Genomic DNA, 27,412 nt, shown 5'->3' on the forward strand with positions numbered 1-27,412 from the left:
TACATTTATTATAGTAGCGGCGAGATCCGGTCGGCAGATTAGGGGTTAATAAGTGTAGGTAGGTGGAGGCGACGTTGGGGGCGGCAGATTAGGGGTTAATAAATATAATATAGGGGTCGGCGGTGTTAGGGGCAGCAGATTAGGGGTACATAGGGATAACGTAGGTTGCGGCGGTGTACGGAGCGGCAGATTAGGGGTTAATAATAATATGCAGGGGTCAGCGATAGCGGGGGCGGCAGATTAGGGGTTAATAAATATATATTCTGTGAACTCTAAATACCAGCGGTATTTAAAAGGTGCGGGGGAAAAAAAGCATGCGTAGCTAACGGACACCTTTGGCCGCAGAACTCTAAATCTAGCCGAATGTGTTGATTTTCAGACACCTAACCAAGCCCCAAAGTTGTAGATGTATACTGATGTCTAGAGACTCCTGATTGTGTAATGGGTCTTTTCGTATGCTGTGTGGGGGGATGAGTGTCTGCTTTTCCTGCTTTCTCAGCTCATTTCAGTGGGTGTCCCAGCCTAACCTCATTAACAGGGCTAAATTGGGAGCTTCTACATACATTTTTTTTTAAAAGTTTTATACTGGATTTTTATATCAGTATCTGAGCATATCCTTCTTTATAGTAGTGTCTATTACATGCAGTTATATGAAGATTGGTGTATACTGTCCCTTTAAGCAATTGAGCAATCATGCACAATATGCCAAGATACAATGGACATTCAGATGGTTTTGCAGTGGTGAGGAAATAATTGGATTACATTAGCTTAATCTCACACATGTAAATGAGCATTTTCCTTACACAATGAGCAAATAAGGTAATTTAAAGGCCCTTTACTGTAGCCTTAAGAGGTGTGAATGTGCTATTGTATCTGACAGTTTTGTGTAACCTATACATTTTGCATTGCAATCACAATGAACTATTTAGCTGGAAAGCAAAAAATAAAAATACATTTGGGGTGCAAATCTCCAATAGATTGTGAAGGACCCCAAAGTTTTTTTATCTTAGAACAAAAGAAGATCATACAGCAGGGAATATTTGTTACTTGCATAAAGGAGCAATGACTAGAGACAAAACAGTGTTAGAAAGTTCTCCTCTTGCATGCAGCATTTTCTTTTTACTCCATTGTTCTTAACCCATTCCCTAAATAGTAGGCTGACTTCTAAAGTCCTCCCTTTTTGAGCAGCAATTTAATAAGTAGTTTATGATATTTATTAATTATCCTTTTGGAGGAAAAAAGAGATCTTTTACACTCTGGATGTTAATGGTTTAGAATTAAGAAAATATTTTATATTGTAATAGTTTTGTCTTGTAGATTCCAGTTTTTCGAGGAACGTCTTGCTCACTTCTTAGTGAAGGCCGGCATGTGTATTCCCACTTTGGAGGGGATGGTTTGGGTGACGCAGGAGATCCAACCAGCCCTGGACTGGAGTACTTACAGAAAGAGGATGCTGTCCATGCTCTTATCCGGATAATCAATGCTCACCCAGGCCAAGTAAATTAAATACTGATGTTAAAGCCAATGTGCTAACAGATTTCAGCTATTCATTTTGCTTGTAGCTTGTATTAAAATATCAGTGTATGTATATTAGGTCTTTTAGGATTGAGATCTAATTACTTAATGTTAAGATCCCCCTGCTGCTTATCTATAAGGAATAGTGATGCAATCTAGCACAATAGTATAAGGGTGAACCAACATAATATTTATAAAACATACAGAACTAGATTACAAGTGGAGCTTAAAAATATTAGCTATATTGTGTGCTAACATTGCTAAAGTACAATCAACAGCCCTTCTATTTTTGCGCTCCTATTACAGTTTGAAAGTTATTTTTGAACACTTAAGCAATAGTCAAGAATGTTTTGACATCTGGATGTATGTAGTGTGGGTTTAGATGTCTTTGGTATGGGTTTTCAAAGTCCCTCACATAATAGACTTCTAAGGGATGGCCAGTAAAATCCATTTTGGTTATTGCTTGAGCACTAAGCTGATGGTGTGCAATTAGTGAAGTAATTTATGCTATGTTATATACTATACTATAAATAATAATGGTTTACTTCAGGTCTCAAAAAGAGCTACATTTTTAACTCGCCACTTGCTATATGAATTCCCTGAGCTATCTATTAAAAAAAAGTTATTGCCACATCAAAATGCTTTGGCTAAAATATTTAAAATAACTATCCTCTTACAATAGCAGATTGTGAGGTTGCACAAAAGATAAGGCACCCTGCACTACCAGTTGCACTCCACTTGTAATCTAGCCCATGATTTCCTAACAATCATTTTTTACTTAAAGGGACAGTCTACACCAGAATTTTTATTGTTTTAAAAGATAGATAATCCCTTTATTACCCATTCCCCAGTTTTGCATAACCAACACAGTTATAATAATATACCTTTAACCTCTGTGATTATCTTGTATCTAAGCCTCTGCAAACTGCCCCTTTTTCAGTTCTTTTGACAGACTTGCAGTCTAGCCAATCAGTGTCTGCTCCCAGATAACTTCTCGTGCACAAGCACAGTGTTATCTATATGAAATACGTGAACTAACACCCTCTAGTGGTGAAAAACTGTTAAAATGCAATCTGAAAGATGTGGGCTTCAAGGTCTAAGAAATTAGCATATGAACCTCCTAGGTTAAGCTTTCAACTAAGAATACCAAGAGAACAAAGCAAAATTGGTGATAAAAGTAAATTGGAAAATTGTTTAAAATTACATGCTGTATCTGAATCATGAAAGTTTATTTTGGCCTAGACTGTCCCTTTAATTAGCCATTTTAGAATATGCCTAGATCTCAGCCTGTTTTATGGCACTTTAAACTAAATGGAGACTTTGTGGCCTAGATTTGGAGTTTGGCGATAGCCGTGAAAACCAGCGTTAGAGGCTCCTAACGCTGGTTTTAGGCTACCTCCGGTATTTGGAGTCATTAAAAAAAGGGTCTAACGCTCACTTTTCAGCCGCGACTTTTCCATACCGCAGATCCCCTTACGTAAATTGCGTATCCTATCTTTTCAATGGGATTTTTCTAACTCCGGTATTTAGAGTCGTGTCTGAAGTGAGCGTTAGAATTCTAACGACAAAACTCTAGCCGCAGAAAAAAGTCAGTAGTTAAGAGCTTTCTGGGCTAACGCCGGTTCATAAAGCTCTTAACTACTGTGCTCTAAAGTACACTAACACCCATAAACTACCTATGTACCCCTAAACTGAGGTCCCCCCACATCGCCGCCACTCGATTACATTTTTTTAACCCCTAATCTGCTGACCGCCACCTACGTTATACTTATGTACCCCTAATCTGCTGCCCCTAACACCGCCGACCCCTATATTATATTTATTAACCCCTAACCTGCCCCCCACAACGTCGCAGCCAGCTACCTACAATAATTAACCCCTAATCTGCCGACCGCACACCACCGGCAGCTACGTTATACTTATGTACCCCTAATCTGCTGCCCCTAACACCGCCGACCCCTATATTATATTTATTAACCCCTAATCTGCCCCCCTCAACGTCGCCTCCACCTGCCTACACTTATTAACCCCTAATCTGCCGAGCGGACCGCACCGCTATTATTATAAAGTTATTAACCCCTAATCCGCCTCACTAACCCTATAATAAATAGTATTAACCCCTAATCTGCCCTCCCTAACATCGCCAACACCTAACTTCAAACATTAACCCATAATCTGCGGACTGGAGCTCACCGCTATTCTAATAAATGTATTAACCCCTAAAGCTAAGTCTAACCCTAACACTAACACCCCCTAAGTTAAATATAATTTTAATCTAACGAATTTAATTAACTCTTATTAAATAAATTATTCCTATTTAAAGCTAAATACTTACCTGTAAAATAAATCCTAATATAGCTACAATATAAATTATAATTATATTATAGCTATTTTAGGATTAATATTTATTTTACAGGTAACTTTGTATTTATTTTAACCAGGTACAATAGCTATTAAATAGTTAAGAACTATTTAATAGCTAAAATAGTTAAAATAATTACAAAATTACCTGTAAAATAAATCCTAACCTAAGTTACAATTAAACCTAACACTACACTATCAATAAATTAATTAAATAAAATACCTATAATTATCTACAATTAAACCTAACACTACACTATCAATAAATAAATTAAATACAATACCTACAAATAAATACAATTAAATAAACTATCTAAAGTACAAAAAATAAAAAAGAACTAAGTTACAAAAAATAAAAAAATATTTACAAACATAAGAAAAATATTACAACAATTTTAAACTAATTACACCTACTCTAAGCCCCCTAATAAAATAACAAAGCCCCCCAAAATAAAAAAATGCCCTACCCTATTCTAAATGACTAAAGTTCAAAGCTCTTTTACCTTACCAGCCCTGAACAGGGCCCTTTGTGGGGCATGCCCCAAGAAGTTCAGCTCTTTTGCCTGTAAAAAAAAACATACAATACCCCCCCCCAATATCGGAGGAGCTCTTCTGGATCGATCAGTGAACCTGGTATGGTGAAGATAAGGTAGGAAGATCTTCAGGGGCTTAGTGTTAGGTTTATTTAAGGGGGGGTTTGGGTTAGATTAGGGGTATGTGGGTGGTGGGTTGTAATGTTGGGGGGGGGTATTGTATGTTTTTTTTTACAGGCAAAAGAGCTGAACTTCTTGGGGCATGCCCCGCAAAGGGCCCTGTTCAGGGCTGGTAAGGTAAAAGAGCTTTGAACTTTAGTCATTTAGAATAGGGTAGGGCATTTTTTTATTTTGGGGGGCTTTGTTATTTTATTAGGGGGCTTAGAGTAGGTGTAATTAGTTTAAAATTGTTGTAATATTTTTCTTATGTTTGTAAATATTTTTTTTATTTTTTGTAACTTAGTTCTTTTTTATTTTTTGTACTTTAGATAGTTTATTTCATTGTAGTTATTTGTATGTATTGTATTTAATTTATTTATTGATAGTGTAGTGTTAGGTTTAATTGTAGATAATTATAGGTATTTTATTTAATTAATTTATTGATAGTGTAGTGTTAGGTTTAATTGTAACTTAGGTTAGGATTTATTTTACAGGTAATTTTGTAATTATTTTAACTATTTTAGCTATTAAATAGTTCTTAACTATTTAATAGCTATTGTACCTGGTTAAAATAAATACAAAGTTACCTGTAAAATAAATATTAATCCTAAAATAGCTATAATATAATTATAATTTATATTGTAGCTATATTAGGATTTATTTTACAGGTAAGTATTTAGCTTTAAATAGGAATAATTTATTTAATAAGAGTTAATTTATTTCGTTAGATTAAAATGATATTTAACTTAGGGGGGTGTTAGTGTTAGGGTTAGACTTAGCTTTAGGGGTTAATACATTTATTAGAATAGCGGTGAGCTCCAGTCGGCAGATTAGGGGTTAATAATTGAAGTTAGGTGTCGGCGATGTTAGGGAGGGCAGATTAGGGGTTAATACTATTTATTATAGGGTTAGTGAGGCGGATTAGGGGTTAATAACTTTATTATGATAGCGGTGCGGTCCGGTCGGCAGATTAGGGGTTAATAAGTGTAGGCAGGTGGAGGCGACGTTGTGGGGGGCAGATTAGGGGTTAATAAATATAATATAGGGGTCGGCGGTGTTAGGGGCAGCAGATTAGGGGTACATAAGGATAATGTAAGTAGCGGCGGTTTACGGAGCGGCAGATTAGGGGTTAATAATAATATGCAGGGGTCAGCGATAGCGGGGGCGGCAGATTAGGGGTTAATAAGTGTAAGGCTAGGGGTGTTTAGACTCAGGGTACATGTTAGAGTGTTAGGTGCAGACGTAGTAAGTGTTTCTTCATAGCAAACAATGGGGCTGCGTTAGGAGCTGAACGCGGCTTTTTTGCAGGTGTTAGGTTTTTTTTCAGCTCAAACTGCCCCATTGTTTTCTATGGGGGAATCGTGCACGAGCACGTTTTTGAGGCTGGCCGCGTCCGTAAGCAACTCTGGTATCGAGAGTTGAAGCTGCGTTAAATATGCTCTACGCTCCTTTTTTGGAGCCTAACGCAGCCTTTATGTGGACTCTCAACACCAGAGTTATTTTTATGGTGCGGCCAGAAAAAAGCCGGCGTTAGCTACGCGGGTCCTTACCGACAAAACTCCAAATCTAGCCGTGTGTTAACTATATCAGCCGCCTTCTTGCTGCAAACCAAGTCTTTTTTACTGTCTACAATTACTTCATTGAGTGCCACATAAATGTGTTGCTTATTATGTTTAGCAATTAACTGCATCAGGATTCGTTATTGACACTAAATGCTTCTGATGGTTATAATCAAATATGAATGAATCAACAATGGGCTATAAAGGGACTATAGAGTGTGCAAATATAGGTGATCCATGTGTAAGACCTAAGGTCCTTTTTTGTTGAGAAACCTTTTAGTTATTTTCAGAAAAAAACAAATAGCACATTTTAACCCCTTAATGACCGGACCATTTTTCAATTTTCTTACCCTTAATGACAATGGCTATTTTTAAATTTCTGCAGTGTTTGTGTTTAGCTGTAATTTTCCTCTAACTCATTTCTAAATAGTTTCTAAATTTTGTCCCGAGTTTAGAAATACCCAATGTTTAAATGTTTTTTGCTTTTTTTGCAAGTTATAGGGCAATAAGTACAAGTAGCACTTTGCTATTTCCAAACCACTTTTTATCAAAATTAGCGCTAGTTGCATTGGAACACTGATATCTGTCAGGAATCCCTGAATATCCCATGACATGTATATATTTTTTTTTAGAAGACATCCCAAATTATTGATCTAGGCCCATTTTGGTATATTTCATGCCACCATTTCACCGCCAAATGCGATCAAATAAAAAAAAACTGTTACATTTTTCACAATTTTAGGTTTCTCACTGAAATTATTTACAAACAGCTTGTGCAATTATGGCACAAATGGTTGCAAATGCTTCTCTAGGATCCCCTTTGTTCAGAAATAGCAGACATATATGGCTTTGGTGTTGCTTTTTGGTAATAATAAGGCCGTTAAATGCTGCTGCGCACCACACTTGTAATATGCCCAGCAGTTAAGGGGTTAATTAGGTAGCTTGTAGGGTTAATTTCTAGCTTTAGTGTAGAGATCAGCCTCCCATCTGACACATCTCACCCCCTGACCTCCCTCAAACAGCTCTCTTCCCTCCCCCACCCCACAATTGTTCCCGCCATCTTAAGTACTGGCAGAAAGTCTGCCAGTACTGAAATAAAAAGCATTTTTTTTATTTTTTTATTATTTTCCTTATACAGTCTGCAGTGATGGATCCCCCTTACCTCACAACCTCCCTGATCCCCCCATACATCTCTCTAACCCTCCCCCCTACCTATTTGCTGCCATCTTGGGTGTAGCTGGCCCCCCTCAATAATATACATCCCTCCCCCTCCCAGATCCCTTACTTGATAATGGAGAGACCCTTCCTTCAACTGCATCAACTTTTTTTGGGGAACAGGAGTGCACCCGCCCCCCCGGCCGCAATCGCCGACAGTGAGACATTAGAGCCGATCGGGCTACTACTGAGAAAAAAAACAGGCCACACAATTGAGAGAAGTTGCTCCCACCCACCAACGAATGTGTTAGCCGCAATAGCCGATGCAGAGAGGGCCACAGAGTGGCCCTCTCTGCATCGGTGGCTAAATTATGGGATTACAGTGATGGCTCAATGTTGAGGCATCACTACAATCCCTTGTAAGCAGCTGGAAGCGATCATGATCGCTTCCAGCACTTCAAATAACAGAGGACGTACCAGGTACGTCAATTGTCATTAAGGGGAGCTTTTCCTATGACGTACCTGGTACGTCCTCTGTCATTAAGGGGTTAAGCATGTCCCCTTCAGCCTATTTGTTTGATTTATTAAGGTCCTGGCCTTGATTCTGGCCTGTGGCTCCAAAAGTTTAAAGATGACCTATCCAAATTTTGTATTCAGTGGTAAGTAGCCAGCTTGGCTTCAGAATATTCAAAAAGTTTTGTATCAGTGCATAATGAAAACGTTTTAAAATGTTCCATTTGCTCTAAATTACCAAGGGTATAATGTAATATTATGTTTGCAATTAAAGGGACATTAAACATTAAGGGCTATATTACAAGTGAGGCACAAACTTTTTTGCACAAGCAATGTCTTTTTTCGCAAGAATTTTTAATTGCATTTATATTACAAGTTGAGCACAATCGCCATTAACGCTTCAATCCTTACAACGCAGAGCTGTGGTTACAAAAAATTTGCACAAAATGCAAGGGCTCAAAGATATGAGATCTCGGGGGTGTTAGAAAAAAAAAGCTGCCAAAGTACTTTAACATAGAGATACATACATATACATTGCTAAAGATGTATTTGTATGTAAATATGTCTATATATGTTGAAATATACATTAATGTGTATGTATGTATTGACAGACATATAGAACCATATAAACACATAAATATATATGTACACATATATAGAAATATATATAAATGCATTAGAGCCCTTTGCCATTAAAGGGACAGTCTAGGCCAAAATAAACTTTTATGATTTAGATAGGGCATGTCATTTTAAACAATTTTCCAATTTACTTTTATCACCAATTTTGCTTTGTTCTCTTGGTATTCTTAGTTGAAAGCTTAACCTGGGAGGTTCATATGCTAATTTCTTAGACCTTGAAGGCCACCTCTTTTCAGAATGCATTGTAACAGTTTTTCACCACTAGAGGGTGTTAGTTCATGTATTTCATATAGATAGCACTGTGCTTGTGCGCGTGAAGTTATCTGTTAGCAGGCACTGATTGGCTAAACTGCAAGTCTGTCAAAAGAACTGAAATAAAGGGACAGTTTGTAGAGGCTTAGATACAAGATAATCACAGAGGTTAAAAGTATATTAATATAACTGTGTTGGTTATGCAAAACTGGGGAATGGGTAATAAAGGGATTATCTATCTTTTAAAACAATAAAAATTCTGGTGTAGACTGTCCCTTTAAGTAGATGAAAAGATGTAAAAACAGTTACAGTCATGGCCAAAAATATTGTCACACCTGCATTTCTGTCAGATAATGCACCACTTCTGTCAGATAATGCACCACTTCGCCCAGAAAATTGTTGCAATTACAAATGTTTAGGCATTCTTATGTTTATTTCTTTTGTTTGTATTGGTATGACAAAAAAAAGTGAAGAACAAAAAGCCAAATCTGACATATTCCATGCAAAACTCCAAAAATGGACTGGACAAAATTATTGGCACCTTCTTAAAATTGTAAGAAATAATTACATTCCAAGTTTGTGATGCTCTTGTAATTAAACTCACCTGTATCAGTTAACAGGTGCTGACAATATAGAAATCACACCAGCAACCAGTTAAAATGGTGAAAAATGTATTCAACCTTTCTGTTGTGTGCCACACTGATCATAGAGAAGAGAAAGAGCAGCAAAAAATTATCTGAGGATTTGAGAATAAAAATTGTAAAAAACATGGACAATCTCAAGGTTACAAGTCCATCTCCAGAGAACTTAATGTTCCTGTGTCCAACATTGTCAAGAAGTTTATTGCCCATGGCACTGTAGCTAATCTCCCTGGACGTGGACGAAAGAGAAAAACTGATCAAAGAATGCAACGAAGGATTGTTCGAATGCTGGATAAAGAATCAACTTCTAGACAAAATCAAGCTGACCTTCAGACACAGGGTACAAATGTGTCAGCTCACACTATACGTTGCCATCTGAATGAAAAGGGACGCTATGGTAGGAGACCCAGGAGGACCCCACTGCTGACACAGAAACACAAAAAAGCTAGATTGGAGTTTTTCAAAACTTACCTGAGGAAGCCAAAATACTTTATGGAGAATGTGCTGTGGATAGACGAAACAAAATTACAGCTTTTTGGTAAAGCCCATCATTCTACTGTGTTCAGAAAAAGAAATGGAGGCTTTTAAAGAAAAGAATACAGTCCCTACATTCAAACGTAGTGGAGGTACCCAAATGTTTTGGGGTTGCTTTGCTGCTTCATACACTGGATGTCGACTGTGTGCATGGCATTATGAAATCTGAAGACTACCAAAGAATTATGTGGTGCAATGTAGGTCCCAGTGTCAGAAAGTTGGATCTGCGTCAGAGGTCATGGAACTTACAGCAGGACAATGACCCAAAGCACACATCATAAAGCATCCAGATATTGCTGGCCAGTTCAGTACTCTCCAGCGCTATGTATTAAACCATGAGTCCAGATCGCAATCCCATAGAGCATCTGCGGAGATATCTCAAAACAGCAGTTGAGAAAAGGAACCCTGGAGCAGTTGGCAAAAGAAGAGTGGTCAAAAATTCCAGTAGAGAGGTGTAAGAAACTCATTAATGGTTACAGGAAGTGATTAATTTCAGTTATTTTTTCCAAGTAGTGTGCTAACAAATGCTAAATTGAGGGTGCCAATAATTTTGTCCAGTCCATTTTTGGAGTTTTGCGTGGAATGTGTCAGATTTGGCTCTTTGTTCTTCACTTTTTTGTGTGTCATAACAATACAAACGAAAGAAATAAACATGAGAATGCCTAAACATTTGTAATTGCAACAATTTTCTGGGCGAAGTGGTGCATTATCTGACAGAAATGCAGGGGTGCCAATATTTTTGGCCATGACTGTATATGCAATATTTATATTTAATAAAGATTTTAACTATGTATTTACTATAATTATTTCACATTTGCTAATGCGAATATGCTATGTTGTTTGCACGATGGGTGTTTTTTTCCAACAATTTTTTTTTCTCCATTGACTTCTATAGGGAATGGAATGCGAAAATGCAATGGTGGTGCAATTCCACGGGTTATTTAATTTATATATATATATATATATATATATATATATATATATATATATATATATATATATATATATATATATATATATATAAAACATTTTCTTCATTTGATTTTTATGGGTAAATACATGCACTTAAATTAGGATTTTTGCACTATTCAGGTTACCGCTAGCACAAAATACGTTTTTTTGGAACTTGTAATACGAACGCAAAGCGACTGAGCGCAAAAAGCTCAACTCCTCTAGTGGAGTTTTCAGCGATTGTGAAGAAGAAAAACAAGCCACTTATAATCCTAAATAAATGATATGATAGATAGAATGATGTATTCAAAGAAAAGATTAGTCTGAGAATAACATGTTGATGTATTTTTAATTTTTTTTTAATTAGCTGTAATATTGACAAAATAAGTGTAAACTTTTAGTGTCTATAAAACGATGGGAGCTGCCATGTTGTAACTTAGGTTACCTTCTTTGCTGTGGCTAATTACAGACCGTTATGGTCACTATAGTGTGCAGCCAATGGCTGTGTGGAATATAAAAGTGTTCTGCACTTCCATTTCTAACAGGATCTGAAAAACTCATAATTTCAGAATATAATTACAGGAAAAGGGGACAAAATAAATAATATTGCAGAGTTTTTTTTTATATATATCCGATTTATCTTTTTATATTACTATCTCAAAGTGTTTAATGTCCCTTCTTAAATTACCTGTACTGGGGTGCTTTTGTCAACTGTAGTATTAAAAGTATATAACCTAATTTAGTACAGTTTTTTGCAAGTTTCTTATAAGATACACAATCACAACTAAATTAACTCTGTTTTGTGAAATTGTTAATGTGTTTAATAACACAGTTCTCTGATTTGAATCACAAGTTATTATAAATGTTGACAACGTGTTTGATTAATTGCTTACACTGCAACTTTTTTTTTTTATCTTTGTTTTTGATAAGATCTCTTTGGTAGCATTAGGTCCATTGACCAACCTTGCCTTGGCTGTAAAGCTGAACCCCACTCTGCCTAAGATGCTTAATAAGCTATATATCATGGGAGGAAACCTTGAAGGTACAAGCTACATTTATTTAAATAACCTTTCTGCACTCTCTTTACATATTGTGTTTTTATAGGATACTAAAACCTATATAGGTACAACACACCTTTATAACATTCTGTCTTGTCTTTTTCTGTTTCAGGAAGAGGCAATAGGACAATATGTGCTGAGTTTAATTTTGCCTTAGACCCAGAAGCAGCGTACATTGTTTTGAATGACTTTACATGCCCAACCTACATTGCCACCCTTGAATTTGCACGTGAAAACAGCCTTACAATGGTATTCACTCTTTCTGTTGCTGATGTTGTCTGGTTCAGTTTAGAAACTAGTCCGTGCCCAAAATATATATATATACTGTATAGATTTTTTTTTTTTTTTTATAATTTTTTTTATTGAGGTATATCAAAACTTAACAAGTGTAACTCACATTTGACAAATGACACAAACAGCTTTTTGCAAGTACTCAGACTGTTACAGCAAAATAACTATCCACATTATACATCTTTGAGAGAACAAAAACATACAATCTATGTTGACACAATCTATGTGGACCTCAGTTTATAGTGGTGCTCTTGAAGTATACTATTAGTTAAACCTCAAATAACTTTTCTTGTTATACATGTAGCAGGATACAAATATTCAAACAAACAAGAGTTCAAACCAAACACACTCCCTCTATACAGTACCATAAGATGACCTTCTAGAATAAGCATGAGTGTGAGGTTACCCTTATGATAAGATCATAGGGGAGGGTAATATTTGAAAGGAAAACAAAAGGAAATAAGCACATATCAATCCCTAATAAAAATATAAAATACGTTTAACTGATTAGTACCATGTACTACACAAAAAGTTTACCTTATATAGTATCAGCCTTTAGGTCATTATGCTATGCATCTCTCCCAAGTCTTGTGCGACCTAGATTAATTACTCTAAATGTATGCTTCTTAAAATGAAATTAAATAATTGGATTGTAGGGAAAAGTTTAATGAAATCTGTGTTCCTTTGTTTATCCAATAAACAAATATGTGTGTGGGGGGGGGGGGGGGGGGCAGAGCCACCCCCGAAGGCTGCTGGAAAAAGGGAGAAATCAGTGGCAATGTAGTTGACTGTTAAGTATGGAGGCTACTCAAAACCAGATCATAGGGGATAATGTAGGTGGTACACCTCTTGCAGATGTAGGGTGTATAACAGAATAAACTTAACAGGGTCAGAAAAATTGGAATAGAGGAAGATACAGAATTACTGTTATTGATAAGGTAGTATTTTTATATGCACAAAGTGGACTTATTAAAGGGACACTGAACCCAATTTTTTTTCTTTAGTGATTCAGATAGAGCGTGCAATTTTAAGCAACTTTCTAATTTACACCTGTTATCAAATTTTCTTCATTCTCTTGGTATCTTTATTTGAAATGCAAGAATGTAAGTTTAGATGCCGGCCCATTTTTGGTGAACAACCTGGGTTGTTCTTGCTGATTGGTGGATAAATTCATCCACCAATGAACATGTGCTTTCCGGGGTACTGAACCAAACAAATAGCTTAGATGCCTTCTATTTCAAATAAAGATAGCAAGAGAATGAAGAAAAAATGATAATAGGAGTAAATTAGAAAGTTGCTTACAATTACATGCTCTATTTGAATCATGCAAGAAAAAAATTGGGTTCAGTGTCCCTTGAAGTAAACACGGTAGGTGTTAAATGGCCATTCCTGAGATAATATATAATTCTATTGTTAAGTAGGAGGTATATTTGTCTTTACAATTCTGCTGCATGTTTTAATAGGAAAGATCTGATGGACCTAGTTTTACCTGTGTACATAAGATACCCCAAAATATACCTATATATAAATACACATGCGTGGCCGCTGCTAGGCTACCCCGGCCGTAGGCAGCCCAGCAGTATGAATAAAATTGGGTGTCTCAGATATCTTACCTACATATAGTAATCAATTAAGAACTATTATCCGCAAACATATAGGGCTGCAGAAATAAGTGATAGTGTTAAAGATTACGGTGTATCAGAGCTTTGTTCAGTACGAGATAAAGTATATAAAGTCTTCAAGCCTTAAAATTGGATCCAGTTGTGGTGGCAGCGTGTAATTATCACCTTAAACAAGAATACCATTGTATGCAAATCATATATAGGGTAATACATTGAACAACAGCTGTTATAACTCAGCATCATAAGATGTGACTTTTCAATAACATATTTTGTATATATTAATTATCACATTAAACAAGTATACCATTGTATGTATATAGGGTAATATGTTGAACAACTGTTATAACTCCGCATTTAAGACTTGACTTTTCAATAGCATATTTTGTGTATATTAATTATCACAATAAACAAGAATACCATTGTATGTATATAAGGTAATATGTTGAACAACAACTGTTATAACTCAGCATTTAAGACTTGACTTTTCAATAGCATATTTTGTGTATATTAATTATCACAATAAACAAGAATACCATTGTATGCAAATCATTTATAGGGTAATATGTTGAACAACTACTGTTATAATTCAACCTTGAAGGTTTGACTTTTCAATATCATATTTTGCATATATTCACAACCGTCAATAGTGTGGGAAGAGTTGGCCGAAGCTGAACATGGTGGAAGGAACCCTCGCCTCATAATATTACCCTAGGGGGCAAGCTGGTTTAAATTTGCATTCTAGGTTGTCTATGCTTACTGTTTAAGCATATCTATATGAGAGAAATCAGTAATTTATAGCCAGGACTTTAATACATATATGTAGTAAAACAGTCTTAAAAGGTATATCGCCTTGTTAGGAAAGTCCTCCATATTGAGCATTTAGGCAGCCTCTCCCTCCTAATGTCACCATCTTGTTAACTTCTTAACCGATACCAGCTTTATCATGGCCATATGCACCCAGTCCCGGATTGTGGCAATCTGGCCGCCAGGACCATATCGCAAGAACCGTAGTGTGCTCCCCGGCTCGTTGTTGCAGGCCAGGGCTTCAGTTATTCACAATCCTAGAGAAGCAGTCCGTCCACATGGTGGCTAGCTGTGATTACTCTTTCTTCTGGGTGAGTAAAACTGCCTAACCTCCCGTGATGGTCTAGATGAGGATTATTTTATTGAGTAATGCTGAAGTGAGTTCCCCATTTTCAATTTTCCCTGGACAATCTGTGAAGCATGCCTCCGAATCCCCTATGCAGCTAAACATCATTATTGATGAAGGTCTGACCATAGGATCAGTATTCACGCGAGGTTGCACTGTGGCCGATAAACTATCCTTCCCATCCGTCTCATACAGAACTCTCCCTGCCAATTCATCCAAATGTGGCAACTTAGGGATAGTAATGGGTGTCGTGGATAGCTCCAAACCTGCAATCCCCTCTACAGCAGATATTTTCTGCTCCATAATTTCCGGTTTATTCTCTGGCCGGGTTTGTGGTATTGTCCCAGGATATGGCATTTGCGGAGCAAATTTGCAACTGGGATTTCCAACAGTCAAGTCTCCCTCTGTCTTCATAGTGGAATACAGAGTCTCCTGAATAAGGTTCTCAAATAAGGTGATAAGGTATGTATATCCCTTCTATATTATCAGCTTCTATGCTTCTTATTGTTCGGCCACAGTTTTCCTCCCGGCGTGGGAAAATCAATTACCTAGTCCCCGGGATCCGTCCCAGACACATAAAAGAGCCTAAGTTCAGTGACCTCCACGGTCTAAGCTCCAAATTCTTCCAGGGTAGTTTCAAGTTCTATATATTATACGGGTAAAAATCTCAAATATTGTTAAAGTTGAAATAATTCCCTTTTAAAAGCCGAATATATTCAGGAGCTCCTGGAGTGTGCGTCTTATCGCTTCAGCGGTTAGTTAGGCCCCCCCCCCCAAATATATTTTTAATATCCCCACCACACTCCATTAAAATATCTCTCAACGCTATAACATGTAAATTTTCCCCAAGCACTATTAACTTAATAGCTACCCCATTTCACTATAATAAATATCTCTCCACACCATAATGAAGTAAACCACCATGTCAATATTAAATTCATATCTCTATTCATACCACTATTACAAGGGCACTAAACACTAAATATATTTAAAAACTAAATTTATGCTTACCTGATAAATTACTTTCTTTTACGATATGACGAGTCCACGGATTTCATCCTTACTTGTGGGATATTAACCTCCTGCTAACAGGAAGTGGCAAAGAGCACCACAGCAGAGCTGTATATATCTATCTAACTATCTATTGGGTACTTGTAAAGCGCAAACTAATCACCCATGAGGGTCTCAAGGCACTATGGGAGGGGGGGAGAGGGGGGCTAAGGGAAGACGATTCAGTCGAAGAGCCAGGTCTTGAGGTCCTTCCTGAAGTTTGTAAGGGAGGTGGATTGTCTGAGGTGCAACGGGAGGGAGTTCCATGATCTTGCTGCCATATAGGAGAAGGATTTTCCTCCAGCTGTTTTTTTCTTGATGCGGGGGATGACTGCGAGTGCTTGGTCGGCAGAGCGGAGTTGTCTGGAGGTGGTATAGAAATTGACACGGTGGTTGATGTATTCAGGACCGATATTGTGGAGGGCCTTGAATGCATGGGTTAGGAGCTTGAAGGTGATTCTCTTGTTGACGGGGAGCCAGTGTAGGTTCCTTAGGTGTTCGGTGATGTGGTTTTGGCGAGGAATGTCGAGGATGAGTCTGGCCGAGGTGTTCTGGATGCGTTGGAGTCGTTTTTGGAGTTTGATGGTGGACCCGGCATAGAGTGCATTGCCGTAGTCCAGTCGACTACTGACGAGGGCGTGGGTGACAGATTTTCTAGTTTCAGTGGGGAGCCACTTGAAGATTTTTCACAGTAGGTGGAGTATGTGAAAACAAGTCGAAGAGACAGCGTTGACTTGGTGGTCTATGGAAAGTGATGAGTCAAGGATGACGCCTAAATTTCGTGCGTGGTGTGTTGGAGTTGGAGGGTGTCCGAGGGCTGTGGGCCACCAGGAGTCATCCCATGCAGATTTGGTGGGTCCGAGGAGGAGGATTTCGGTCTTGTCAGTGTTGAGTTTAAGACGATTGTTGTTCATCCAGGTGGCGATTGCTGTAAGTCCTTCATGGATGTTTTTCTTGGCGGTGACAGGGTCTTGGGTGAGTGAGATGATTAACTGGGTGTCGTCAGCGTCGGAGATGATGTTGAGGTTGTGTTGTCTGACGATGGCGGCGAGGGGGGCCATATAGATGTTGAAGAGGGTGGGGCTAAGAGAAGAGCCTTGGGGTACGCCGCAGCTGATTGCTGTGGGATTGGAGAAGGGTGGGAGTCTGACTTTCTGGGTTCTGCCGCTGAGGAAGGAGGTGATCCATTCCAGGGCCTTATTGCGGATGTCGGCATCGTGTAGGCGCGTGAGGAGGGTGCTGTGGTCTACAGTGTCGAATGCGGCTGAGAGGTCTAGAAGGCTGAGGGCGGCCCCTCCCTTCCCCTCCACCTCCAGTCATTCGGCCGAAGGTTATAGGAAGAGAAAAGGAAAGGCTAAAAAGGTGCAGAGGTGACTGAAGTTTTCAAAAAATAAAATAAATCTGTCTTAAAATAACAGGGTGGGCCGTGGACTCGTCATATCGTAAAAGAAAGTAATTTATCAGGTAAGCATACATTTAGTTTTCTTTTACAAAGATATGACGAGTCCACGGATTTCATCCTTACTTGTGGGAAACCAATACCAAAGCAATAGGACACGGATGAAAGGGAGGGACAAGAAAGAGACCTAAACAGAAGGCCCTTTCAGTACAAAAGTTACACAATGTTAGAGGGGGTTGCACAATGGCTTCTAAACAAATAGAACAATGAGAAACCTCAATGTCAGACATGTTGAACAGACTAGTAATACCACAAAAGTCGTTTAAAAACTTATTTATAGCATAAAATAAACATTAGAAAAAACGTGTACTGTGCCTTTAAGAAAAGAAAAAGTAAACAATTTTTCCAAAATGCTCAAAAAACCTTAAATTATTCCCAAATTTAACTAATATCGTTGGTTAATCCAAAAATTACTGCACCCAGAAGCAAAGACAGAAATAAGGCTTTAGAAGTACTAATATCAACATCTAGTCAAAAGATAGATAAAAATACCCTCTGCACCTCTGTGGCGCCTACCTGCCCCCAGGGTACTTCAAAACAAGTTTCCAACCCTTCAGACCAGCTACACAGTCCAGGAGCCACCGAGTTACTGCTTGCTGCTGCTTAGCCTGAAGGAAGTGCGCATCTGAGCGTGCGAAAATAAGCTCCTCCCCCTTAAGGTCAAAAGTCGGAGTAGGCCCAAACAACACCGCATGGGAATGCGGTTTTGCACCAAAATAAAAGTACACACAAAATACAACCCTTAAACATAAAACCAACAAGTTTTAAGTGCCAAAAATAAAAAACATAAAACATCGTTTTTCACATTGTCTCCCATGTCACATAATGCCCAAATATCAACTAATGATAAATATAATATAGGGACTCCAGTAATACCCCTCTTATTGAAATAGGTTTTACTGCTTACCCCATTCCCATACAGGGAAAAAATGCCAGCCAGTTCTGATACACCAAGTCTCCTCAGAAAAAAAGGCTGCACATACCTTAATGCTGCTTGTAGCATGAAACCGTTCTCCACACTGAATATGTCTCATGGTTACCTTCAGAAGTCTTGTGGGAACCAGTGTAGATCTTAGTTACAAATGCTAAGATCATCAAACCTCAGGGCAGAAATCTTCTTCCATATCCCCCTGAGGAAAATAGTACGCACCGGTACCATTTAAAATAAAAAAACTCTTGATTGAAGAAACTAAAACTAACACCTCACTTTATCATGTCTTCCTAGTATAACACAGGCAAAGAGAATGACTGGAAGTGGAGGGGCTATATATACAGCTCTGCTGTGGTGCTCTTTGCCACTTCCTGTTAGTAGGAGGTTAATATCCCACAAGTAAGGATGAAATCCGTGAACTCGTCATATCTTTGTAAAAGAAAAATATAGTATTGAGGTTATTACTTGACTATCTAACTCTAGTCATGGGTGCCACCATGTTTAAAACTATCTTTTACCACATTGCGGGGCTGATATGTTTGCTGCACATGTGCATATACTATCATCACTCATAATTAGCGGGAGGTGCATGAAATGTATTTATGTTTAATGTCTCTTTTGAATTCAGATGCCCTTTCACTTCCCTTTTCTAAACCAATATTCATTCCATATCTTTTTGCACACTTCATTTATATTAATATTACCCTATATGACTACTAAATTGATACTCTTCTGTTTACAAAGAGACCTCTTTTGAATTTAAAGTAGCAAAGCCTATGTGCAGGCAAACAAATATATAGACAGAATTCTATGGCAAAATGTCTTCACACCCCTATGCTCTTCAAAATGGTTAGTAATTGTAAATATATTACAAATCATTGATCACTGATATATATAATTTTTTTATAAATACTTTTTATTGATTTTTTCCAAACAAAAGTTGACAGATATACATGGAATATTTCGCAAGGCATTTAATCATTACATGTAGTACATTTTGATAGCATTGGTTGCTCCCTTGGGAATGAAACATTCAATCTCAATTTAAGAATAGTATCTGTAGTCAACAGTTTTTAGTTCTTTTCCTTTGTTAGGGAATCTCCAAGAGACTCCACTTTTAGGTAGTACAATGAGTTATTGTAAGAGGAATTTTTTTTATAACATTTCACTTGGAACTGGAAAAATGATTTAACAATCATAACAATAACATAAGGAAACATGTAAGTTGTAATACTGTATATGAAAGTCTACATTTAATATCTCATCATTCAGTGTGTATTGCAGAAGAGTGTTTGTTGTGGTGTTGAAGTGCTATCTCTCAGTCAACGCTAGTTAGTAGGCTGTCCCTAAAAGAGAGACCGGCTGGCCAGGCTATAGTATTTTCTCCTAACGTGCGTGTCATGGAGGGTGCTCCAGTGATTTTAAAAGTGTCTCCCAATAAAACTTGACGTCTAGAAATATATCTAGCTGGTTTCATTTGTAATATCCTTATTGTTCTAAGGGAATGGTGTCTGCTACTTTTGACTGCCACTGTTGGGTTGTAGGAACTAGAGGAACACAGGAGTATAGCGCTAATAGCTAAAAGAGAACAAGGCCACTCTAAAACAGTCACCCCAGGACTGTCACGAATAAAACAAAATTTAGGAGAAAAAAGAGGGCGCTAAAAGCTAAGTTCTCACCACACTTGGTCAAATAACAAGGAATGCGAATAAAAATTGAAAATGATTACCTTTACTCACAGTAAATACAATTACAACATTACACATAAAAATTGAATAATAAGATAGAAGGGACGTCTCCCTTATAAAATTGGATTACCACCTTAAAAAATGTAAAAAATGTGGAAAGACTGATAAGGGTGGGGGAGTTGTTATTATGAACAAAACTAATTATATAACAGAAGCAAACAGAATTTTGAGTGACCCCAAAACATACAAAATATTAGAACTGAACCCGATCAATAAGATTAAGAAAAATTTACTTTGCATTTTGGAGGAGGGAAAGGATGGGGGTACCATTAATGATAATGAATTCAATTACTTGTATCCTGAATTTCCAAGAACCCCCATCTTTTACTTCCTCCCGAAAATACATAAGGACCTTACAAATCCTCCGGGGAGACCCATCATATCTGGAATAGGCTCTATAACATCTAACCTTTCCAGATATGTGGATATATTTCTTCAGAAATATGTTAAAAATCTTAATACCTATTTAAAAGATTCCACCCAAGTACTACAACTAGTTGAAAAAATTAAATGGGAAGAGAATTACTTCCTTGCAACCAGTGACGTTACATCCCTTTACACGATCATTGATCATGAACAGGGCCTAAGGGCCATCGAAAACACTCTGGAATTAGATAAAGATATGGATAATCATCTTAGAAAGTTCATTCTAAAAGGAATAAAATTTATATTAGAAAACAATTATTTCGAATTCAATGGTAGATATTATCTTCAATTAGAGGGTACCGCGATGGGCACGAGGTTCGCGCCAAGTTACGCTAACATATTCATGGGAGACTGGGAGAATCAATTCCTTATGTCACATGAATTTGGCGCGGACCTCGTGCTCTTCAAGAGGTATATAGACGATATACTAATAATATGGAAAGGCTCGGAAGAAAACTTGAAATTGTTCTTTCAAGCGATGAATACCAATGATAAGGGTCTTCATTTCACCTACCAATACAGTAAAACTTCCATTTCTTTTTTAGATTTAGAATTATTCGTTGATGATGGGAGTCTAGCTTCTAAAACATTCTTCAAACAAGTAGACTGTAATGGGTATGTACACAAGAAGAGTTGCCACCATGAAAGATGGAAAGGCAATATACCCATAGGTCAATACCTTAGAATTAAGAAAAATTGCTCTAGGTATACAGACTTTGAGACCCAGGTGAATGTCCTCCAACAGAGATTCTACGAAAGAGGGTACAGTGAGCAAGAACTAGAAGGAGCCATGATTAGAGCTAAAACAACGGAGAGAAGTTCTCTCTTACAATATAAAGAGAAAAACACATCAGCCATCAGGGATAAAAATGAGTATGATGTAGCACTAATAACTAATTATAATGACGATCATCAAACATTACGTAAAATAATTACAAAACACTGGCACATAGTTAAAAAAGATCCCTTGATAGGAGATCTTCTAGCATACAAACCTAAAATTATTTTTAGAAAAGCCAGAAACCTAAAGCAAATTCTAGCTCCTAGTGTCCTAAAGAAAGACATTGTCACTATGGTAGATCAAGATCTCAGAGGGAATAATCTAAAGGGTTTCTTTCCCTGCATTTCATGTAGGGCTTGTAGGTATAGTAGCAAAATTAGCTCCATTCAGATAACAGGGACAAATATAGATTTTAAAATCAAAGATACCATAAGATGTTCTCACAAAGGCATTATATACCTTTTAAAATGTTTGTGTGATTTATTTTATATTGGAGAGACCACCAGATTTTTACGTGACAGGATCAGGGAACATCTCTGTAATATTGAAAAAGGGAATCTAGACACCCACTTATATAAACATTTTAGAGAGATCCACAAAAATAATTTACAACATCTAAAATATTGGGGAATATGTAAGGTCAGAGGAGATTGGAGAGGAGGGGACTTCGAAAACAAATTACTTAAAAAAGAAGCTGAACTAATTTATAAATTTGATACCCTTTTCCCCCGAGGTCTCAATTCAGAGATAGACCTATCCCCTTTTTTAGGAATTAAGATATAATATATTTATAAAGAAAATATCCTAAATCCTATAAAGAACCGGCTCTATAATGAACCTTTTTTAAAAATGTATAAAAGATAAAGAATTTTTTAGAATTTTAGATTTTTAAAAAAGAATTTTACAATAGTTAGTAATTAATATAAGGTTTCATAGTTTGAAGAATTTATTACAAGACTGTATACAATAAAAATCATTCTTTATTCCCTAATACCATTTAATGCCCAACGATGATAAGCTGATGCCTAAAGAATTTTAATAGATAATTTCTATGACCATTTGTCTTCTTTATGTACTAGATGATTAAATTGTCCATTCCGATAAATATGAATCTCACTAATTTTTTTACAAAATACCACCTTTGGATTTACCACCTTAATCGGAATCAACCACCTTAACTGAACATTCAAACATTTGTTATGATATTTCCAAGTTTGAGCGCGATAAATTTCTATAAACATTATGTGTATCAGCTTTTACGGATGACCTAATTTAAACGAAGATAATATACCACCTTAAGTATAAATAAGCTTGGTCATAATTCCACCTTTAATTGGAAAAACTCACAACCAATGAACACATTCCAATGATTATTTAAACCTTGCCCCGGGAACTAACCAGTATCTTGAAAAAGCCCTATCGGGTGAAACGCGTAGACTTACTTGTGTTGTTCCCAACAAAAGACTTTACTCTATTTTAAATCTAGGTACCTAGTTTTACTCTGGAGCCCGCGCGTGATTCACGCTAAGTGCGGGTCTGTGGACTGTCATTATCCTCCTGGAATCCTGAAATTTTGGACACCTAGAGGTCTGAAAAAACAAGCTGTCTCCAATCACGCTGACCGGGTTCAGCCGATCCAAACATAGGAATTTTGGAGCAAAGAAAGCAGTTTCCAATCACGCTGACCTGGTTCAGCCGACTCAAGCAAGTAAGAAAAGTTACTAACACTTTGGAGATACTGTTCATTTCTGATAATCTCCTAAAGTGTAAACTATCAAGCCGTTATTAGAGTCATCTGGAAGAGTGTGAGTATAACCTGATAATAAGGTGTTCAACATGATCGCTTAACTCTGATGAAAAATCCTATTATACCAACTCCACGCTGACATTATTTGCTGAACTGTAACACTTTTTTCGATCAGTTAACACAAGAAACTATGTTACAAATACTGTGAAGATCTGACTCAACAACGATATTAACATTGTAACAATTCTGCTGCATCTTTTAAACGCTCAAGCATTTTAACGTTAAATATTCCTCTTTCCACATTTTTTACATTTTTTAAGGTGGTAATCCAATTTTATAAGGGAGACGTCCCTTCTATCTTATTATTCAATTTTTATGTGTAATGTTGTAATTGTATTTACTGTGAGTAAAGGTAATCATTTTCAATTTTTATTTGCATTCCTTGTTATTTGACCAAGTGTGGTGAGAACTTAGCTTTTAGCGCCCTCTTTTTTCTCCTAAATTTTGTTTTATTCGTGACAGTCCTGGGGTGACTGTTTTAGAGTGGCCTTGTTCTCTTTTAGCTATTAGCGCTATACTCCTGTCTTAGAGTCATCTGGAAGAGTGTGAGTATAACCTGATAATAAGGTGTTCAACATGATCGCTTAACTCTGATGAAAAATCCTATTATACCAACTCCACGCTGACATTATTTGCTGAACTGTAACACTTTTTTCGATCAGTTAACACAAGAAACTATGTTACAAATACTGTGAAGATCTGACTCAACAACGATATTAACATTGTAACAATTCTGCTGCATCTTTTAAACGCTCAAGCATTTTAACGTTAAATATTCCTCTTTCCACATTTTTTACATTTTTTAAGGTGGTAATCCAATTTTATAAGGGAGACGTCCCTTCTATCTTATTATTCAATTTTTATGTGTAATGTTGTAATTGTATTTACTGTGAGTAAAGGTAATCATTTTCAGTTGTAGGAACTAGAGCTGACTTCCAATGTTGCGCAATCAGTGACTTGGCGCCATTTAGGCATATTTTTATCAATAAGGTGCAAATTTGATCACTGATATTTTATCATGGGTGCATGATTCCTCCTGGTATCCTTGGTCTCTATGTGAAGTACATATGAAATAAAAATGTTGGGCTTTGGACAGCAGATTTCCTGGTGTCTATGGTTACTGAGAGGTACTGTTTCACCATTTACCATTTTCTTTTCCTCAGATGCTTTTTTTAAAAAATTATTTATGAATCCATTATTCATAAATCAGATCACACCTATTTCCATAATGGTTCCCAGGTCCCTCAGGGTTAGTGGGAGTGAGGGTTCTGTAACTACCTATCGCTAACATGATACTCAAGACACCTGTCTAAGCTATGAGGTTATCTGCTTGCTCTAGGCTTTTGCAGCTCAGTGATAGGGGGTCTGAAACCTAGTTCCAATGTACTGGATATGAATAACAATGAATTAAACCATCTAACATAGTTCATATTCAAATATCCTGTTTTTAAATATAAGCTTAATGTTTTAATATTCTTGTACAGTTAATTAAATTAGAAATTTATACCTAAAATATTTTTCTTTTTACAGGAATTTTTCAAAGACTGGGTAAACCAGGACAGTGTAAAAGCTAGATTCATGAAGACCATTACAGCCAGATGCTTGCCTCAAAACAATCAGTTTGTGTCTTATGACTCTTTTGCTATGGCTGCAGCACTTGATGAAAGTGTGATCCTAGAATACTTGGAGTGTGCAGTGACCGTGGAGCTCAAGGGGAACTTCACAAGGGGGATGCTGATTCTGGACCTCAATGACAAACTGAAGAAGGAGCAAAAGGTGTTTCTGATGAAAAAATGTAATCTTGAAAAGTTTAAAGAGCAAATATGGTCTGCTCTTCAGTAAAAGCAAAAGGACTTTGCCTATCAAGATCACAAAACTACCAAAGAAAAACATTACTATCAGTAAAATTAAATTGCTTTATGATGCAATACAAACATATTTTGACAGAATTAAAACCAAAATGTAATTTTCTTTGTGTTCGTTTGATTTTCTATGTCAATTTTCACAAGCAGCATTCATTAGAAGAGGTGGCTCTATTCTCATTGTGAACAGGCTGAAATGTATTGCTTTCAGTTACATCACCTCCTCAATTATGGTTATTAGAAATCCATAGCAGTGGCGGCTGGAGAATTTTGAGGATGGTGGGACGCTACACCCCACCCAAAATTTAGACAAAGCCCCGCCCCCCTTAGATGGCTTATTTAAACCAGTGTACTGGTTCCCAAAAAAAACTATGTGGCGCTGCCCCTACTCTCCCTCTAGAAAAGCCTCCACTGAACCATAGACAAAACAATATAAGCAGCCATATTTCATATTGCACAATGAACAGTTTTTAATGCATTCCAGACATATTTGCTATGATTTTCACAATTTATAAACCCCATAAGAAAAATTACTTTTTTTTTTCTTCAAGTAACCAATTTTCTAGTTAATATCAGTTTGCATAAGAAAAAACATAATTTATGTAAGAACTTACCTGATAAATTCATTTCTTTCATATTAGCAAGAGTCCATGAGCTAGTGACGTATGGGATATACATTCCTACCAGGAGGGGCATAGTTTCCCAAACCTCAAAATGCCTATAAATACACCCCTCACCACACCCACAATTCAGTTTAATGAATAGCCAAGAAGTGGGGTGATAAAAAAGTGCGAAAGCATATAAAATAAGGAATTGGAATAATTGTGCTTTATACAAAAATCATAACCACCACAAAAAAAGGGCGGGCCTCATGGACTCTTGCTAATATGAAAGAAACGAATTTATCAGGTAAGTTCTTACATAAATTATGTTTTCTTTCATGTAATTAGCAAGAGTCCATGAGCTAGTGACGTATGGGATAATGATTACCCAAGATGTGGATCTTTCCACGCAAGAGTCACTAGAGAGGGAGGGATAAAATAAAGACAGCCAATTCCTGCTGAAAATAATCCACACCCAAAATAAAGTTTAAAGAAAAACATAAGCAGAAGATTCAAACTGAAACCGCTGCCTGAAGTACTTTTCTACCAAAAACTGCTTCAGAAGAAGAAAATACATCAAAATGGTAGAATTTAGTAAAAGTATGCAAAGAGGACCAAGTTGCTGCTTTGCAAATCTGATCAATCGAAGCTTCATTCCTAAACGCCCAGGAAGTAGAAACTGACCTAGTAGAATGAGCTGTAATCCTTTGAGGCGGAGTTTTACCCGACTCAACATAGGCAAGATGAATTAAAGATTTAAACCAAGATGCCAAAGAAATGGCAGAAGCTTTCTGGCCTTTTCTAGAACCGGAAAAGATAACAAATAAACTAGAAGTCTTTCGGAAAGACTTAGTAGCTTCAACATAATATTTCAAAGCTCTAATAACATCCAAAGAATGCAACGATTTCTCCTTAGAATTCTTAGGATTAGAACATAATGAAGGAACCACAATTTCTCTACTAATGTTGTTGGAATTCACAACATTAGGTAAAAATTCAAAAGAAGTTCGCAACACCGCCTTATCCTGATGAAAAATCAGAAAAGGAGACTCACAAGAAAGAGCAGATAATTCAGAAACTCTTCTGGCAGAAGAGATTGCCAAAAGGAACAAAACTTTCCAAGAAAGTAATTTAATGTCCAATGAATGCATAGGTTCAAACGGAGGAGCTTGAAGAGCCCCCAGAACCAAATTCAAACTCCAAGGTGGAGAAATTGACTTAATGACAGGTTTTATACGAACCAAAGCTTGTACAAAACAATGAATATCAGGAAGATTAGCAATCTTTCTGTGAAAAAGAACAGAAAGAGCAGAGATTTGTCCTTTCAAAGAACTTGCGGATAAACCTTTATCTAAACCATCCTGAAGAAACTGTAAAACTCTCGGGATTCTAAAAGAATGCCAAGAAAAATGATGAGAAAGACACCAAGAAATATAAGTCCTCCAGACTCTATAATATATCTCTCTGGATACAGATTTACGAGCCTGTAACATAGTATTAATCACAGAGTCAGAGAAACCTCTTTGACCAAGAATCAAGCGTTCAATCTCCATACCTTTAAATTTAAGGATTTGAGATCCTGATGGAAAAAAGGACCTTGCGACAGAAGGTCTGGTCGTAGCGGAAGAGTCCACGGATGGCAAGAGGCCATCCGGACAAGATCCGCATACCAAACCTGTGAGGCCATGCCGGAGCTACCAGCAGAACAAACGAGCATTCCTTCAGAATCTTGGAGATTACTCTTGGAAGAAGAACTAGAGGCGGAAAGATATAAGCAGGATGATACTTCCAAGGAAGTGATAATGCATCCACT

General features: G+C 37.1%; 1 protein-coding gene across 2 annotated transcripts in view; it reads left to right on the forward strand.

Moving 5' to 3' along the window:
• The window catches only part of LOC128654051 (uncharacterized), a 129,114-nt gene extending 104,009 nt beyond the window's left edge, over positions 1-25,105 (forward strand). For both annotated transcript variants that reach the window (XM_053707708.1, XM_053707707.1), the window contains 4 exons: positions 1,318-1,497; positions 11,743-11,854; positions 11,983-12,119; positions 24,666-25,105. In XM_053707708.1, the coding sequence (XP_053563683.1) occupies positions 1,318-1,497; positions 11,743-11,854; positions 11,983-12,119; positions 24,666-24,977 (741 nt within the window). In that variant the 3' untranslated portion in view covers positions 24,978-25,105. The remainder of the gene's footprint in view (positions 1-1,317; positions 1,498-11,742; positions 11,855-11,982; positions 12,120-24,665) is intronic.
• The last annotated feature ends 2,307 nt before the right edge of the window (positions 25,106-27,412 follow it).

This window comes from Bombina bombina, chromosome 3, assembly GCF_027579735.1.
Source record: "Bombina bombina isolate aBomBom1 chromosome 3, aBomBom1.pri, whole genome shotgun sequence".
In the NCBI taxonomy this organism is placed as follows: Eukaryota; Metazoa; Chordata; class Amphibia; order Anura; family Bombinatoridae; genus Bombina; species Bombina bombina.